The 20,097-nt window shown below is 38.0% G+C and overlaps 1 protein-coding gene across 1 annotated transcript; it reads left to right on the forward strand.

Moving 5' to 3' along the window:
- Positions 1-1,541: 1,541 nt before the first annotated feature.
- LOC116984398 (synaptotagmin-5-like) lies at positions 1,542-16,649 on the forward strand. The gene is made up of 7 exons (XM_033038553.1): positions 1,542-1,716; positions 3,185-3,312; positions 3,408-3,803; positions 6,798-6,917; positions 7,976-8,087; positions 14,507-14,590; positions 16,342-16,649. Exons 1-7 carry the CDS (start codon positions 1,542-1,544, stop codon positions 16,647-16,649), a joined length of 1,323 nt encoding a protein of 440 aa, XP_032894444.1.
- Positions 16,650-20,097: the final 3,448 nt, after the last annotated feature.

Raw genomic sequence — 20,097 nt, forward strand, 5'->3', positions numbered from 1 at the left:
ATTGTATTCTCCAGAGTTCTGAACTTCCAATGCCGCCGCATATTATTTTCCAAGCGTGCATAGCGAAGATGCAAATGCAGTATTTTAAAACATTTTTCAAATTGTTGTTTCTCTAAATGATTTAAACGAGCTCAAACAATTCTACAGATCACAACAAATAATGTGCTGCTAATTGCTATAAAGGTAATGTGCAAAATTAGATTTTCCCTATAGAGTTTTTAACAGCACCCGCTAACCCGGACCTGATAAGATCACCTTGACATACATTGCATGCACCACTTCACTTCATTGCAGATGAGACAAATGTATGTGGCATTAAAGGGGAAGTTGCCACAAGCAATGAACATTCAGTTAAACTATTATCCAAAAGTTTGAATCCTGCGTTAGAAGTTTATAACTAACAGTTTATTAATGCAAGCAAACACAATTTTTAAGTCAAGGTATGCCAAACTGAAAGCTGATTTAATACTTAGGAGTACTATAAGTGATGAAATCTGGAAAATTGAATGCAAACCTTTCAAAATTTAACTTTTCAAGCTTCCCATTAAAGGCTTCTCTCAAAGACCTCTATGTTTATTATCCAATGATGCAAACACCTTGAAGTGGAGCAATCCAAGTGAATCCACACAAGGGTTTCGCTTCTCATTATTGATGACAATGTAATTGAGACATTTCAGTATGTACAAAATGCAATTAGTTACTGCAGCTTTAAAAAAAAATTTAAATCCACTGTTAGTACTTTATAAGTTTAATTGAGTTATAAATGTGCCAAAAATTGCATTCTGGCAAGATCCTTTCCAAAATGACTTCTCAAGATTTTTTATAAAAAGCTGGTTTATAATTAACCAAATGGAAGCTTTTACAATGAAAAGCTGGACACCACTGCCCAGAACTTGGATTGCATGTATTTTTGATGCACTAAAACATGGTTCCATTTAGTAATAATATCTAATCAGATCAGCCACAAAAAAATTATAAATTGCCCAAATCCATTTTGAAACGATACTAACGTAATAAAAAGGAACCACAGATACTGGTTTAAACCCAAGATAGACACAGCATGTTGGATTGATCTGAAGAAGTGTCCCGATCTGAAACGTCACATTCATTTTCTCCAGAGATGCTGAGTTACTCCAGCATTTTGAAATGATACCAGAGTGCTTTACACCAGAAACAAGAGTTGAGATAGGAGCTTTATGATTCCCAACCAGACTGCATCCACTTTTGCATATCTCCCAGCACATCACTGAGCAGCATTCAGAATCAATGAATGAGACTATCATAAATACATTGATATTATGGATCATAATCTGCAACTGACAATCAGATTGAATTGTTGGTTGGTGTAAAGTGGCCTGCAATCAATGTCTTTCAAGTCTTTGAAATTGCATGTAACTACAAAGTTTGCACCAACTAAAAGTGTTTTAAACTATTCTGTACAATATTTTCACTGTGTAGTTTTTAAATCTTTCAACAAAAGCAAGCCAGCTACAGTATGTTCCTTACTTTTTTTCATTTTATCTTTCATACAAAGGTGGAACATGACAAGAACTGGCATAATCTTGGCCTTTGCTCAGAGTTTAAACATTCATCTGGGCAACACAATAACAATTGGCCTTTTGGGTGCAGCTGTTCTTTTTTTTCTGATATCCATGATAATTCTTGGATGGCAGATCTATCTTTACTACGAACATGAAAATGCAAAGAAAACAAGAGGTAGGTTCTGTATAAGCTTTCAAAAGGCTTTAAGATTGTTCAGTGCCTAGTATGTTTTGTACAACTTGGCAGAAATCCATGTATTCTAAGGAAAGCAACATCTCCTCTCCTCAGTGGTAGCATTCGATTATATATGGTGGCACAATGGGACAGGGAGATCATATTCAGGGATCAGTGACATACAGACTAATATTTCTTTTAAGTAATAATAATTTTTTACATGATGCTCTAACTTCATTTCCAACTATGCGCCATAGCCTTATCTGAGCTTCCACCTTGGAGGCATTGACACAACAGCACCACCTTTATTAGTCCTAAGCTAATCACGTGTTAAACACCCAGAACAGTTGGAAGGTAGGGGGTGCTGTAGTTATGCTGTTTCACACCAGAAGGGGGGGGGGGGGGGGGGCACAAGTATCCATATGCTTGGCTTTTTGTGACATTTGCAAAATTGTAGAAAATGAAAATAGTGCAGCACCAATCTTTAGTTAACAAATTTAGCTGGTTGAGTGAGAAGCAGACTTATTTAATTTCTTCTTCCAAGACCTTTACATAAATTACAAAAGGGTCAGAAATGTACACAAGATTAGTACAGAGTACTGTAGAATCCACTACAATTTATATAAATTATTATTCCTTGACCCAATGTGAATGCAGTCGAGTATTTACATGGATGGTCCAGTTAGGATTTTTGTCAATATAATTTTCTCATTATTTTCTTATAACTTTAATGAAGGCTATTTAGGCCATTGAGTCTTTGGTGGCACTCAGGGGATTTCCATCGGCCCCCTTTCCCCACATATTTCCCTGTAACCTATTTTCTCTCGTGTTTAGCAACTTGCTCTAATTCTCCTGGCATCCATCTCTACCACGTAATTTATATTAGCCAATTAACCTACCATGTCTTTAGGATGTGGAAGGAATACAGAGCACCATAGAAAATCGACAGTAATGGAGAAAATGTGTAAACATCAGAGGGAGTGCATCTGAGCTCAGGATCAAAACCAGGTTTCTAGAGATACGAGGCAACAATGCATACTGAATCGGGTGATGGTAATGTTAGTAAATGACAGGATAACATAATTAGAATTATCATTGTTGGAGAGAGGATTTATCTGAAAAAAGATTAAAGTAATCCAGATCTTGCTGCAATTGGATACAGTCCCCTCCATGAATGATTTGCATTGGGCACTAATGAAGGCAAGAATTATGTTAGAGAGTGTAATATCCTACGATCCTGTGTGTGTTATTAAATGCTCCCCAAATGCAAGGGTACACATTACAGTGTATAAAACAATGCTGTGAGTTGTTGACTTTTCCAAGACACTCGTATCTTCCAAAATACTGCATTGGTGAAAGTTAGATCTCGGCTTTAAATCTGCAAGTTCTCACAAAATAACCAAATCATTTTAACCACTCCATTAATGTACATTTCCTAAAAACCTTGTAACCATTGTTACATTTATAGTTACAAAGATTGAACCCAAGAAACAATATACAGAAGGAAGCAACTTGTCATCGCAAAATAACTATTCAGACTTTCTGAGCTCGTCAGATAAAGACAAGTATTCAGATATGAAAATACACAATTACAAGGCAAGTGAATGTCAGGATTTGAACATACTTATTGTATTAATTGATGACAAATGTATATTTTGCATTGATTCATGTGTACATGATTTTTCTTAAAGATGTACAGACCCCAGGAGAGTCTACAAAAGCTGAATCTTTCTGAACAATGTTGTGATCGTGTTGGCCTTAAGCTGATACAATCAAACGAAGACCTTGTTGCTGAATCAAAGGATGAACTTACAGGAAAATTGAAATTTTCTCTATCATACGATAAAAAACAATCAAAGCTACAACTGACAGTTTTGCAAGCATCTAATCTTCCTGCTCGACATGCCAAACAGAGTGTCGACTCTTTCCTTCGGATAAAGCTATTTATTAGTTTACCTCGATACCAATGTATTCTTCACCAATGGGACACAAAGATTGTGAAGAACACCAGAAATCCCTGTTTTGGAGAACGCTTTACCTGTTCTGTGGAGAGCAATATCCGCAAGAAGGCTAATTTAAAACTTGAGGTATATTTAACCTTTCTTCCAGTCCTTTTTTTTTTTATATACTTTTATTTTTAAGAGATATATACAAAACAGTGCAACACCATCACCATAAATAAAACAAAGTAAGAAAAACAGCAATCAAAATTTTTTAAAAAGTGGATAGGGGGGAAAAAAAAGAAGTAAATTTAAAAAAAAAATTGGAATAAGAATAAAAATCCATCTACTTGCACAAATGATATTTAAATGTTGTTATTGAATCTGCCTCAACGATTCCTCTGGCAGTTTGGCCCATATACCCATCACCTTCTGTGTGAAAAGGTTGCAACTCATGTTCCTATTAAATATTTCCCCTATCACCTTAAACTAATGCCCTCTAGTTCGTCATTCTCCTACCATAGGGGGAAAAAAGAATGCATTTACCCTTTCTATGCCTCTTATGATTTCATACTTCTTTGTAAAATTACCCTTTAGTCTCTTGCCCTCCAAGAAACAAAGTCCTAGCCTATCCAACTTCTCGCTATAGCTCGGGCCCTTGTAAATCCATGTCATGCCACAACCCATGTAAATCTTCTCTGCACTTTTTCCAGCTTTATGGTATCTTTCCTATAGCACAGTGACCAAAACTCAACACAATACCCCAAATCAAGTCAAGTCAAGTCAAGTTTATTTGTCACATACACATACGAGATGTGCAATGAAATGAAAGTGGCAATGCTCGCGGACTTTTGTGCAAAAGACAAACAACCAAACAACCAAACAAACTATAAACACAATCATAACACACATATTCTTTTACATAATAAATAATGGAAGGAAAAACGTTCAGTAGATGCAGCTTCACCAATGTTTTGTACAGTCCCAACCTCTGTACTTAATTTCATGACTGATGAAGAACAAAGTACCAAAAGCCTTCTTCACCACCCTAACTCCCTGTGTCGCCACTTTCAGTGAGCAATGTGTTTGTACTCCTAGATTCCTCTGCTCTACAATACTTCCCAGAGCCCTACTGTTCACCATGAAGGTCCTGCCCTAGTTCAAGTTTCCAATATGCAACACCTCACACTTCACTGAATATTACCTGTGCTTCCTAAACATTGACTACCACTGTATGTTCAGTTCCCATCCTTGGTCCCCTTCAGTATCTCCCAATTGTGTAATTCCTGTTTGTATCTATTTGCCTGATTAATTCACTTATTGGGAATGTTTCACAATTTAGGTTGCCTTTTTTTAAAATTCTTAGTCTCCTGAGTATTATTTTGCTCTGTGACTGCATTTGTTTCTTGCCCTTGATTTTTCTGCCACTTTTGTTTTTCACCTTCTTGTCGTTTGAAAGGGTAGAGGCTGTATATCATTCACCAAAGCTGATCACAGCCAATTGTGGATGAACGAATAGAATGCTGGTGCTCGTTCGCTTCGGAATGTTTTTATTCCCTGTACAACAAATGGTTTGGTTTTGAAATTTGTTAATTTTAGCTAATCCTAAACATCTTTAACAACTTCCTCCAACTTTTAATGAGTGCTGTGCATGTTCAGTACACTAAAACTATTTACAAGGAGTTGAATATTATATAAACAAATCAATTCACAATTAAAAGATATTATTGCACTCAAACGGTGGTGGGTTTACAGAACGAGCTGTCGGAGGATATAGTTGACGCAGGTACCATCGCAATATTTAAGGAACATTTAGACAGGTACATGGATAGGACTTACTTGTGTTGTGGCCAATAGTAAAAAAATATTAACTTGACAGTGAACAGGTTTAAGGGATATGGGCCAAACGCAGGCAGGTAGGACTAGTGTACTTGGCTGGTGTGGGCAAGTTGGGCCGAAGGACCTGTTTCCATGCTGTATGATTATGACTATTATAATAGTTTTGAATAATAATGGCAACAATTCCAGCAACTTGGCTGGATTTAATATATACATTTCATTTAACGGGATTTAACATATACCAAGTGAGTGATTGAATATTTACTTATTATTGCATGATGACAAATAGATTAGTAATCAAAACCCTAGTTAAAATTAGCTCTGATTGCTGATAATGTTGATTTAATTCAAATCCTCAAATACTCTAACCACTAGATGGATAAATTAACTGAAGTTATTGTATTCTAATGTAGCAAGAGTTAAAACGTCAATCACTTAAATTTAGAAACAGCATCTTGCCTTGTGATCCGTGGGCCTAGGAATGACACCAAAAAGTTTGCGTACTTAAAGATCTTACAATAATAAAGAGATTGTAAACTTCTCTAAGATAATTATATTTTAAAGCACCAAAGATATACTGTATAGCCCTGGCCAGGTCTTCCAAAGATGTGGGTGATGACTGAAGAATGAAAATATTACACTCTTATTCAAAAAGGATCTAAGGATAAACCCAGTAACGACAGATAGATCAGGGACAAAAATAGCAGTCGCTATTGGCTTGTCTGATTAGAGAAAGTCTGCATGAACTTGTTCAAGGCACATCATGGCTGACTGATGTAATAGTGTTTAATATGATGCACATAGAGGTAATGTAAGGGAAATGCAGTTTAGGTGGTATATATGGACTTCCAAAAGATATTTGATGAAGATACATGGTAATGGAATAAAAGGTGTTAGAGTAACATGGACAGAAAGCTGGCTAGTTAACAGGAAGCAGAGAATATTGATGAAATCTTATGTTTTTAAGTGAAGGAAAGTGTTTAGTAAAGTTCCCTAGCAGTCAGAGGCTGGAGGACTCATCCCGGTCCATCACAGGCACTGCCCTCCTCACCATCGAAAGTATCTACATGAGGCACAGCCTCTAGATGGCGGCATCTATCATCAAGCCTGCAAGGACATCATATTCACTATTTTATGTAATGGCAAAACTTCACTTCACTATCAGGATAGAAGCAAACATTACTATTCTACTAACAAACTAAAATCTGGATTAACCATCTCTTGTTGACATTTAGTTGTCTGTTTTTTTTTTAACATTAGTCCTTTGTACAATATGATTCCTTGCAAATAATCTCTTGCCAGGTCTTGGATTTTGACAAATATTCACGATTTGATGCTTTTGGGGAAGTACGGATATCATTCAGCAACTTAAATTTATCAAATGCAACAGAATTCTGTGAGGACTTACAGAAGATCCAAAAGGTATAAATGATGTTACTATTGTGGCTTTTCAAGACATTAGTATATTTATTCCTGTACTATTCAATATTAATTAAGAAATATGTTAGTAACTGAAAATGGAGTAACTGAAAAATTTGGAATGAAGTAATAATAATCTGTACCCACAATTTGCTACAGAGTTTAATTTGTTTCTTCGAGGTGTTTTTGAGATGATATCAGGAATTTTGCACTGAAGGAGAGGAAAACAAAACACCTATTTCAGTCTCATTTCATGCTTCCATTCTCTTTGAACATCTTCATTTCTAGAATGGGAGCTGAGTTATTCATACTTTCCAAAAAGGTGGAGATATAAAATCAATATCTTACAGCAGATTAAAGAGTCATAGTCACAGAGCTTGGAAACAAACTTTTCAGCCCAACTTCCACATGCTGATCAAGATGCCCCATCTGCACTAGTCACATTTGCCAGCCATTGGCCCACATCCATCTAAACCTTTCATATCCATGTACCTGTCCATCATTGTGCTACCCCTGTTGTTATAGTGCCTGGCTCAACTACCTCCTCTGGCAGCTCGTTCCATATAACCACTGTTCTGAGTGAAAAAGTTGTCCTTCAGGTTCCTATTAAATCTTTCCCCTCTCACCCTGAACCTATGTCCTCTGGTTCTTAATTCCCCTACTCTGGGTAAAGAACTGTACGTTTAACCTATTTATTCCTCTCATGATTTTATACACCTTTATAAGATCACCCCTCACCCTCCTACACTCCAAAAAAAGTAGCAAATCAATGATGAGACACTTGTGAAAGAGTCATGGCCCATAAATGGCCAATAGTCCCAAACGAAGCTCAAACTCACTGTAGTATACTATGACTTAACATTTGTTCCAAGAATCAGTTAGCTAAAAAGAGGTTGCTTGCAAAGATTACTCTTTTAAGAATCTGGTAACAGAAACATACTTAACTAACAGTTTTAGCAAAAGAGTTCATAATTATTTAAAACTGACAATAGATGGAAAAATTAAGGTGCATGTGTAAACAGCAAATTTACTATAATTTTAATTGCATTTGGTTCCCTCAGGATGTCATTGGAGAAATATTTGTATCTCTTAAATACCTTCCAACAGCCCAGAAATTGGAAGTTACACCACTGAAGGTGAAAGTTGGTTGCCTGAGCAACAGTCCAGATACAGGTATACAAAGCTCTAATCCTTAAACTACATTGTTCCAAGGCCATTTTGAGAGAAAAACATAGAATTTATCAGCCTTGTTTTCATTAAAGTTTTCATTCAATTAATGTTCTGCCTCAGGTTTACACCTTGACAGGTCTTTCAAAAGTGTTGCATTTTCTGTTTGAATCTGGAAGCTTAAACATTCAGACTCAAAATGCCACAATGCTTGAAATCTGAAATTAAAACAGAAAATATTGAAAATGCTCAACAAGTCAAGCAACAAACGGCTCAATTACTTTTTTTTCTAATCTGAAACATTTACTCTCTCCACAGAAACATTTTGATCTGCTGAAGTTACAACATTTTCTAGGGTATTTTCGTATTACATTGAGTGGATAAGGGGCAGAATCATGGATTATTATGTTGATACAGTGATATTCTTGTGTGTTGCAACGATATTCCTGGACCAGGTGACACAGTAGTGCACCAGATAGTGCTACTGCCTCACTGCTCCAGTGACCTTGGTGTAGAGTTTACACACCCTCCTGATAATCACCTAGGTTTTCTCCAGGTGCTGTAGTTTTCTCCCACATCCCAAAGATATGTTACTTGGCAGGTTAATTCACATAATTACCCCTACTGTGGTTGGACAGTGGGAAAATCATAGACATTTGATGGGGATGTGAGATAGAATAGATGAGGGGGGGAAAAGTGCAGCAATGGGATTGATAAGATTGCCCTGAGAGATGGCATAAACTCGATGGTCTGTATGATCTCCTATTAGCATGACAAATATTTGAAATATGAAATAAAGCAGTCTTTAGTAGAGGTCCTGCACAGAAACACAGGGTGCTCCACTGCAGTTTGTGCACCATCTAGTGGCTGTACATCTGGGAACTGCAAAGGTAAAAATCACCATTCAGAGCTAGCAAAATAAAATGGAAAATACAAATCACAAATGGCAATATGTATTTTATATCCTACATTTACTGTATTTTATCAACTCAAGAATTAGTCCCATTTATAATTCAACATTTTATAATTTCATTGCTTCTTCTGGTAAACATTATATTTAGAAGATGTCTATGCTATATGGAATATTTCTATTTAATTGTTTAAGGGGGCAATTAAAAACATCAAATCCATGGAAGGAACGGAGTGGAGTGTAAAAAGTGAAAGAACAAATTTGGAATCTATTTATGATGTTTATCTATGTCTATCTATGATGTTTTTAATTCATTTGTCAGGATTTTTTGTCTGGGTAGACTCTTTGTCATTAGCCAGAAAGCTGCAATATTGGCTTAACCAGAAGGATGTCAATCATTGTCAGTGTCTCATTCCAGTTACTATCCCATATAGATACCCAAGTCCTGATTCATTTGTAGTGTGGAAACGGGGATAATCATATGTTTCTGAAAGGAGAAAAGATAAATGAACATTTAACAATGAGTCATAAGAGGAAAATAAATTGCGAAACACTTGTGACAAATCTCAAATGGAGCATCTTGTATTTCTTTGTCCTATCTCTACTAGACACTATGCACATATCTTTCATGTCTGTTGTCAACATTGCACAAGCCACATAATTCCAAAATAGGTATACCATTCCAAGTTCTGTCAGGGGAAGTGATTATTAACCAAACTCCATGCCTCCATGATGGCATGAAACATCCAATCTGTCTTTTGGGAATCTCTGGCCTTTGACTGCTTAAACTAGAGAAGATCGTTTCAGTTTAGTTTATTGTCATGTGTATCAAGGTACAGTGAAAAGCTTTTGTTACGTGCGGACCAGTCAGCAGCAAGACAATACACGATTAGAATCACACAAAGGCCTGTGAATAAAGCAGGAGTGGGCCATCGCACAAACTATCCACCCTGCCACCCCATCAGCCCAATCCATGGAAGAGGCTGGAATCTGCTGTTCCCACATTGATCTCAGCTTTCTAGCACCACCCTACAAAAACAGAGAGCAAAATTGAGCAAAACCAAGCAAATTATCCTCAATCTCAAGGGACCGTCTGAGAAGAAAAAGGATTGCTGGGACAGGTACTGCAAGTACTGAATGAAAATCAACAAGGTCCAAAATAATTGGAAATATTGAATGAAGGGAAACATACAACTTGGAACAAAAATGACTTTGTCATGAAAAAATGACTTTGTCATGAAAAGACAGTTTAGGATATATCTCATGAAAAACAACCGTGCAGAATAATCATCACTTGCATAAATCTCTTTGGCAGGTTTGAATATGAAGTCAAAGACCTAAGATAGACACAAAATGCTGGAGTAACTCAGCGGGGCAGGCAGCATCTCTGGAGAGAAGGAATGGGTGACGTTTCGGGTTGAGACTCTTCTTCAGACGAGAGTCAGGGGAAAGGGAAACAAGGGAAGCTCGTGGGGGGGGGGGGGGGGGGAGGTGGGCCAGATCAGAACTGAGATTGGAGAGGGAAGGTAGCCATTATAAAGAAAGGGAGGACGAGATGATCTGTAGGTGAAAGGTGGACGTAGGACTTTTTCATTTGTAGTTATCTTCTGATAATGATGCCTATCTTTGATTAACTTGAAGAGAAACATTTCAAGGAAGTGAAGTGCATTAGCATTGGCATTTAAGCGGTTTAGTGAGTAATACAGGCATAGCAATTTCCTCTGAATCAGACAATTTGAGACAATACCATTCCACTGAGTTGTGCAGCACAGAAGGAGATTGTTCAGCTTGCTGAGCCCAACCTTGCACATTTTTGGTTTCAATTATTTTCCAATTCCTTTTGGGACTTTTTTATCAAATATGTTTGGAATTTTTTTTCAGCCTGTGCAGTCCAGGCCATAATAACTCAGACAAAAAATAAGTCCCCATTTTCTCTGTGGTTCCTCTGCCAATTACCTTAAATCTGGTGCTCTCTGATTCCTTAATTTTTTACCAGTGGAAATATTTTCTACTTACTTGCACAATCAAAACCCTTTTGAATCAAAAGATTTTGAATGCCTCAACTGTACCTTCTCTGTTTTTGGAGATATATTTGTGCCTGAGGTCACTCTATATATTCCCGTTATTACTTTAATAAGTCTCCTCTTCACCATCCGCAATCTCTTGTCTTCTTTCCCACAGCATGATGCCCATGGCTGTACACAATATTCCAGCTGAGTCCTAACCAGTGAATGTTAATTTACAGTTTGTTTCCTGGAAGAATGCTTTTATACCATTCAATAGAAAATCATTTCAAATTATCTTTTTTTTTTAATTGTTCAATATTGATGAAGAATTAACCACTGATATCTATCATCAAATGAAAACACCACGGAATGATAGCCATATAATGAGGTGAACCAGTCATTTAAAAATAGCTTTATTAATTTCCCCAACTCCACTTTATTATTAAGACAGACCCATAAATATTCAAAACTCTTTAACCCCATTTTGTACAAATATTTACAACCTTACAACTAAAGATTTATTTCTATTTGGCTCTTTTATGCATGTGAGAATTTTTTGAAGGTATGAAAAACAATAGGTTATAAGAGGTTTTGAATAGGTTTTACGATCATTAAGAGGGTCAACAAATGACATAATCTATCTACATAGTACAAATCAGCCTTTCCAAAACTTTGAAAAGCACAAAACTCAATAATTCCTTAAAAAGGAATTGAATAGTTGAGGTTAAAAAAGCTGCAGGACCCCGTAGAAAGAGCTAGGGAATAGTTCTGACTTAAATACCTTTGTAAAGAATGAGCATGGGGGAGATAGGCCAATAAACCTCCATTCCTGCTGCATCAATCCTGTGGTTCTATGATTTTTTTTGGAGCTAATTGGTAAATATCAGGTGGAAGCAAAATTAATATGGCGACAGGAACAAATCCATGGGGCAATGACGCAGTCATATAGCACTAACTGCTGCACACCATTCCTCGTCACCCACACTTTACCCCAACCAAATCATGATTGAGAATGGGCATGAGCCAGTCTGGCACTGTAGTCTGGCAGCAGAGCAATATGGGAAAAGCTGCCAACTCTCATAATAACCATTATGGAATCTGCAATAACAAGTTTATCCAGTTAGATCATTTTAGCTGAAATGTGGTAAGTGCAAATAAAGGACAGAAACCTATTGTCATTATTGGCCTGTGGTTTGTGAGATAGAACATTAGAACATTGAACAGCTGTACCGGCAATACCCACAATACTGTTCAATGAGATCATGTCTAATGTTTGACCTAACACCATAAAACTGACGTTCCACATATCTCCTATTACTTTTGTTTGACAAAATCTATCAGTCTCTCATCTTCAAAACCTGAGGACATTTATTTATACATATTTCAAAGGATTACATGATTAATTGTTCACCGACAATAGCGATGTGATCTGAATTCTTTGAAAAACCTATTGGTGAAGAACTAAAGAGACTCACAAACTCAGAGCTCAACAGACCGTGACTGTTCATTGCATGAAACTGGTTGTACTGGCCTCTGTTTCAAACCGGGCAGCATCCAATGACATTATAATGTTTCATAAATTAGCAGTTTTAAAGCAATGGTCTCCCTCTTTATGCCCAATATCAAACACGCTATGCATCTGACTTTGAAAAGAAAAGACAGAAGTACATTGTACCTACATATACATAATAACGTCGGAGGAGACCATAGTGGTCTTGGTCTGTTGTCCTTAGATGTCATCAAGATAAGAAGTAATGCATTTGTAGAGGCAAGGGAAAATATGATGAATGGCAGGATATTGAGAGATGTGGAAGATCCACAGATCATTAAAAGTCGCAATAGGAGTGTCAACAGTGCTTTAAAAGGGATACTGGATGTTTTTCTCTGATTCACAGAAACATGTCTTTGGCCCCTACTCATACACACCAACCAAGATATCCATTTAATGTTTTTAATACCTCCTCTGCCAGTTCGTTCTATACATCCACCACCCTCTATATAAAAAACCTGCTCCTCAGATATTCTTTAAATCTTTCCCCTCTCGCCTTATATCTATGCCTTCTATGTTTAGACTGTTATATTATCTCTACCTCTCCTAATTTTATAAGCCTCCATAAGATCACTCTCAGCCTCCTTCGTTCGAGGGAAAACAGTCCCAGTCTATCCAATTTCTCTATTTAATGTTTAACTAATGTTTTGTACAACTGCAATTTGAAATCAAATAGGATGTAAGATGGTCCTACTTCTTCTAGCATAGGGCTCAAAGTAGGAGCATAGAGCATCGAGATGTGGGTGGCGCGACCGACGTCGCAGCGGCCTCTGCAGTCTGTCTGTGTATTTTTTATTTTTTTGTCCCGTTGAGGGTATAGTTTGTAGTGTGTATGTGTATGTAGGGGTGGGGGAAACGTTTAAATCTCTTCCCTGCATGGAGACCCGACCTTTTCCCTGTCGGGTCTCCGTTGCCGTTGGGGCCTAGCACCGTGGAGCGGCCTCCAACCGGAACGACCTGGAGGCTCAAGTCACAGAGCCTGTGGAGCTGTGGAGCTGCGGAGCTGCGGACCTACCTCCGTGGAGCTGGCCAGCTTCGGAGCGTGGAGAGCTGCGGCGGCGCGCTGCTGCGACCCGACTCCAGTGGATGGTGACACCGGGAGCTCTCGGGTCCCCGGTGGGAGACCGCTTTGCGGGGCACCGGCAACGGCGACTTCTCCCGCTCGAATTGCGGGGTTGAGAGTGACTTGGAGCAGGGCCTTACAACGCCCGGCGCGGCTGTAAATTGCCGCGGACTTGCTAGCGCCCGCCGGGGGCTCCAATATCGAGACCCGGGGCAGGGCCTTACATCGCCCGGCGTGGCTTTGAGTGGCCGCGGACTTGCTAGCGCCCGCCGGGGGCTTTGACCTCGACTTCGGGAGAGGAATGGAGAGCAGGGAGAGACAAGACTTTGCCTTCCATCACAGTGAGGAGGAGACTCACTGTGATGGATGTTTATGTGAATTGTGTTGGTGTGTGTCTTGGTTCTTTTCTTGTATGGCTGCAGAAACCAAATTTCGTTTGAACCTCATGTGAGGTTCAAATGACAAATAAAAGGTATTGTATAGATTGAAAGTAACTAGTCAAATTATGAGGAAATTTTGTTTTTCATCCAGAGGGTGATAGGGGTCTGGAACATGCGCTGATAATGGAATAGTGGCAGAAACACTCATTAAATGTTAAAAATAGTCTGATGTTTGTGTGAACGGTCTGACCTGCAGAGTCATGCACTGATTGCTGAATAATGAGACAGGCCAGATGTGTCTTATTCAATGTTATTGACATGATAGGCTAACTGGTTTCTTTCTGGAGTCTAAGAGCAGTGGTTTTCAGAGCTAACAAAGATTGGGCTGTTTGTTAAAGTTTCATGTTCTTGCAGGCATAGTGCCAAGGTCATATACTGAAATCTTGATTAGGTGATAAAAAAATGAGCATTTTTGCTACTCACATCTCCCTTCATGACATCAAACCACTTCTTTTAGCCAGTGAAGTACTGATGAAGTGTGACCACTGGGTAATGGAGGAGGACAATCACAAGGATTTGAGGACTAGGTTTATGCATCAAGGTAATCCTGTCAGCCCAATAAGGACATAATTAATAGCACACCAAAGAGAAGCAAGGCCTATCAAAGTAATACATGTTTATCAGAAAAGGCTCACGTTATAATATAAAATTATATTTTAAACAAAAAATGTTAAAAAGGTCATTTTTGATTAATGAATGTCCCTCTACCTCTCACTCTGACATAGATGAAGGTATTTATTGAATTGGCAAGGCGAGCAATTGATGTTGGAGATTGGAGAAGATTTGCATTGGCTCAGCGCTATGTCAGGTCATGCTGGTCTTCATTCTCGTGATCCAAATAGTGTATTGAAATGCAAGGATAACTACTGGAGCAATTAAAAAATAATTGAAACAAGTAAAGAACACTCTTCTGAGTGGAACTTAATTAGAATTAATTACTTATCTATTTAGTCATTATATTACGCTGTTGAGCACCAGGTATGAGAAAGCTGATGATTACCAGAAGATCCTGTAAGGTTGTATAAAACTGAAAAGCAAAGAATTGTAAGGAACGAGAGGATTGTCCTGTTCTGTTGCTATAGAAAGGCTCTACAATAAAATCTAAAATGATTTTCCCAATTAAAGGGATAGGAACATTAAAGAAAGCTTTGCTAAATGAGAGAAAATAGGAAAAATGAACATAAAAGTAGGAAAAAGGAATATATTTATCTGAACATTAATAAGTGATCAGCGAATCACAATGGTGACAGTGAGCTGAATATGAATCCAGCAGAGGGAGAATAAAGAAATGTAGGGAAATTATAACAGCAAGAAGAAAACCACTACTAACTCTATTCACCAATAGTTTTAACATCCCTTCTTACTATAGCAATAATCCTTATTATAATTTAATCTCTCCTTCCACTTCCTATCACAGGCATTCATCCTCTCTCTAGCTATCTCCCAGTCTCTGCATCTTAAATCTTACTATTATCTAAAGATCAACAGCCTGAAACTGTCTGAAGAAGGTTCTTGACCCGAAACGTCACCCATTCCTTTTCTCCAGAGATGCTGTTTGACCCCCTGAGTTACTTTAGTTTTTTGTGTCTATCTTCAGCCTGAAACTACATCTGTGTAAATGAAAGCTTATTCACCCGCTAGGTTTTCTCAGCACTTTCCATTTTATTTCAGATTTCCAGCTTCTGCAGTACTTTATTATTAATTTTAAACTCACTTTCATCTTCCCTTCTTCCTGCTGTGACCCTATTGCGATCAAACTCTACCCTGGTTCCTACACTAAGCCACTCAATATCCCACCTTCCTGGGTGCAATACCCACCTCCTCTCACTTTGCTGCAAACTATAGACTTTAGTCCACCATTGGTATTACCAGACCCATGAGCTGCCTCAGAATGATGAAGCCCCATTCTCCCGTCCTTTGCCTCCATGTAAACATTTGATTGATTGCAGTGTAGTGAAAGACGTTAGTCTATTCTCAACAAAGGCACAGCATACGTGCCAGTTATGTCTGTCCTACAGGTGTGTATTTGTTTAAATGTAAATAACATCATGGACTAGTCAGACTGATTCTGCAGCTAGTTTTAACTAATTTTGCTCTTAAAATCTAAATAATTCCAACAGAAGCATTTCATTCCAGAACAATATTAATTGCATTTATGAATAACTAATGCTGTGAATTATCAACTAGAGTGCATATCCTTGCCAGTAGTGAGGCTGCATTAATTGCCAGTGTTTGTTGTAACTTGCCTTAAATCCCATTTGGTTCAATATGACCTTGTTTATTCTATTTCAGATATTTACATAAGAGTAGATTTCTACATCAATCAACACAAGATGAGGCACCAGAAAACACCAGCAAATCCAAAGTCTGAAATAACAGTGTTCAATCAGGTCATATTTTTCACTGTATCAGAGTATGTTATAAATCAGTCCACGATTATAACTTCTGTGTATGAAGTTTCACTCGCCAAAGTCAGCACAAGGCAGCTTTTAGGTCGTGCATACATAGGGAGGGAAACATCCAAAGAGGGTGATCACTGGCTGTCCATGCTGCAGTCCTTGCGACAACCTGTGTCAGAATGGCATCCACTGTTAATCTAAGTCCATTCTCTGCAATTTGTGTTACCAACTCTGCTCGTAACCTCTTGGAGACAATGGCAATATAGCAGTGGATATCTAAAGCACTGTGTCATCTTTTCAAACCAGTGCAATGCAATATTGTGTGTAAAATGTGATTCTGTAAGACATATGTTTCATCTGAAGTATGCTAAAATTCTCAGAAAAGCTAATGGGACACATAAAATGAAATTTGTACATGATTCTGCGGTATATAAAATAGAATATTGAGAACCTAATGATCCACCTATCCAGCAGCCTACCTATTAACGTCGACACCTACTTACATGCTTAAAATAGTCATGGCACAAACGCATTCCATCATTCTATCCAAACATTGAAGCTGGTTAATGCAGCTTTTAGAAGTTTCAGGGTCAGTCATACAAACACACAACTGAGCAACAGTAGAAAAGCCTCCACTGGTGACATCTGTTTGGTAGTTCTGTTACTATCGGAGCCCTAATATTTTATAACTATTCTTCATTAGTTTGAAGAATAAAGTTTAGTGAAACGGAGATGAGAGTTGAAAATATTTTTATTTTTTTTAATATCTGAGTGATGAAATTAAATAACAAGATTTTTATTTCACCATTTTGAGCCAAACAGCTAGAAACAAGAGTAAGGGATCTTTTAAGAAGTGTGGATTCAAGCCATTGTGAAGATGGATGAAATACTAGTTTTTATAAAGATCAACTTTGTTAAATTAATGCAATACTAGTCAAAAATATTTACCACAAAGGTTTCTCCTGGGGGTTTTCAGCTGTGTTTTAACATAGATAGGAACATAGAAACATAGAAAATAGGTGCAGGAGGAGGCCATTCGGCCCTTCGAGCCAGCACTGCCATTCATTGTGATCATGGCTGATCGTCCCCAATCAATAACTCGTGCCTGCCTTCTCCCCATATCACTTGATTCCACTAGCCCCAAGAGCTCTATCTAACTCTCTCTTAAATCCATACAGTGATTTGGCCTCCACTGCCGTCTGTGGCAGGGAATTCCACAAATTCACAACTCTCTGGAAGAAAGTTTTTTCTCACCCAAGTCTTAAATTGCCTCCCCTTTATTCTAAGACTGTGGTCCCTGGCTCTGGACTCACCCAACATTAGGAAAATTTTACCTGCATCTAGCTTGTCCAGTCCTTTTATAATTTTATATGTTTCTATAAGATACCCACTCATCCTTCTAAACTCCGGTGATTACAAGCCTAGCCTTTTAGTCGGAGGGAATTAATTTTCTGAGCATCCTGACTGAAACTTTCCATTTTTACAATGGTTCAATAAAATTGCCAGACTGTCTATTTGTATTTCCACTTTTACTAAGGTTGTTTCACCTGTCCTTTTTCTGTATTCCTTGAATCATTGAGTGTTCATTTATTTACGTATATGCCATGATCATGCAAATACACCTTTGGATAAAATCCTAAAAAATGGCTACAGAATTATGGGTGTTTGGGGGTTCTGACTACTTGAAAGAATACAATTAAAGCACAATTTAAAACTGTACTCATTTTTATTTGTGATACTCAATATCCCACTAAAATAGGAATGTGAAAACATTACCATTTTTTAGGATCAAGACATTTTGCACTGGAAAATGAAGGTTGGATTTCTTTCCTCATTTTCCAATTAACCACTACACAAATTGCTAGGTGAAAATGGATAAAGCAGTATTGATTGCAATACTCTGGATTACTTAAACAATGCCAACAGTTATTCTCTTTGATAGGCACAAATGGTTGGAGTAACTAGGCGGGTCAGGTAGCATCTCTGGAGGAAATGGATAGGTGACATTTCAAGTCAGGACCCTTCTTCAGAGTGATTGTAGTAAGGAGAGTGGGGAAAAAAAACTGGAAACAAGAAAATAAAAGGACAAATCAAATGACCTCAGGCAAGGAGGTTCCCTCATAAGCCAATTGTTGGCTGGAGACAGGCGTGAGCCCAAGAGGGATACATAGTTGCGGACTGTGGAGCTGGTTAACAGACTTTTTGTGGAGAAGGGGGGGGGGGAAGGGGGTGGGGTGGCAGGAAGACGGAGGGGGAAGGGAGGTGTTTGTAGAAGTAATCTAAAATTGGAGAATTCAATGTTCAAAAAATAGTAATTTTCTTTAAACCATTAATGGAGACAGATAGATTCATATTAACCAACTAAATCAGAGTTAACTTTTGGTTTGGTTTATTGTGGTCACTTGTATGGAGATACAGTGAAAAACTTTGCGAGCTATCCAATCGTGTCATACTCTGCATCAGTACAATTTACCCATATATAAGCACAACAGTACAAAGAGAAACATACCAGAGTGAAAAATAAAGTGTTGCAGCATTATAGTGTTAGTTACAGAGAAAAAGTCCCAGGTCCACAATGAGGTAGGTTGGAAGATTGGGACTAGGCCCTGTATTACGGAGGATTGTTTAGTAATCTGATAAGTGCGGGGTTTCTGAATCAGGTGGTACATGGTTAAATGCTTTTGTATCATCTGGCCGACAGAAGAGGTGAGAAAAGCGGATAATAAGATGAAAAAGGTCCTTGATTATGTTGGCTGCTTTCCAGAGACAGTATGAAGTGTAAATGTAGTCGATGGTGGGGAGGCTGGTCTGTGTGATTGACAACACTACATACACAACACTCTGTCATTTCTTGTGGCCTTGAGCAGAGCTGTTGCCAAAACAAGCTGTGATGCACCCTGATAAAATGTTCTCTACGTGCATGGCAAGAGGTTGGTAAGAATCGCTGGAAACATACTGACTTTCCTTAGTCTTCTGAGGAAGTGGAGGCATTGTGTGTTTTTGTTGTTAGAGCTTTAATGTGGTTGGTCCTGGACAAATTGTTGGTGACATTTACACCTTAGAACTTGAAATTCTCACTCATTTCCACTTCGGCATCATTGATGCTGATTGGGGCATGTGCACTGCCTTGTTTCCTGAAGTCAATAACTAGCTCCTTCGACTTGCTGATACAGGGTACAACTTTGATACAAGGAGTTAAATAAAGCAAGGAAGTGTTGAATTACCACAAAGACAAAAAGAAAGGTGGAAGGAATAAATATATATTTAAAACTTTGGGATTAATTTATTGGACTGACTTTCACTTGCTTGCTTACTGGGCTACAGTAGCATTGCAGCAACATAAACCTCATAATTAAAAGTGTCCAAGCCGTATAAAATATCAGTGTCAACTTTCTATGACAATTTTGTGAGGCTCATGGGTCAGTTGAGAACAAATCGTCTGCTAAATTGTGGAGATTTATAATCCATGATATTTCCCTTTCCAGACTTTAATGGAATTTTTGTGCACCAATAACATTATGGAGATAAAACATATGCTTGCCAGAAAACTCTGGCCCAATGCAATGATGCAGGTTACCAGAAATAATTTCCACAAAGATATAGAGAAAACCAGCAGACACCAACATTAATGCTTTGTAAATATGGTCAC

Source organism: Amblyraja radiata, chromosome 20, assembly GCF_010909765.2.
Source record: "Amblyraja radiata isolate CabotCenter1 chromosome 20, sAmbRad1.1.pri, whole genome shotgun sequence".
Lineage (NCBI taxonomy): Eukaryota > Metazoa > Chordata > Chondrichthyes > Rajiformes > Rajidae > Amblyraja > Amblyraja radiata.

Bases quoted from the DNA above. Each gene is read 5' to 3' on its own strand.
- LOC116984398 (XM_033038553.1), top strand. From the start codon at position 1,542: ATGACAAGAACTGGCATAATCTTGGCCTTTGCTCAGAGTTTAAACATT. The intron at 8,088-14,506 runs GTATACAAAGCT...CACTTCTTTTAG, and splicing joins GAGCAACAGTCCAGATACAG to CCAGTGAAGTACTGATGAAG. The intron at 14,591-16,341 runs GTAATCCTGTCA...ATTCTATTTCAG, and splicing joins GACTAGGTTTATGCATCAAG to ATATTTACATAAGAGTAGAT.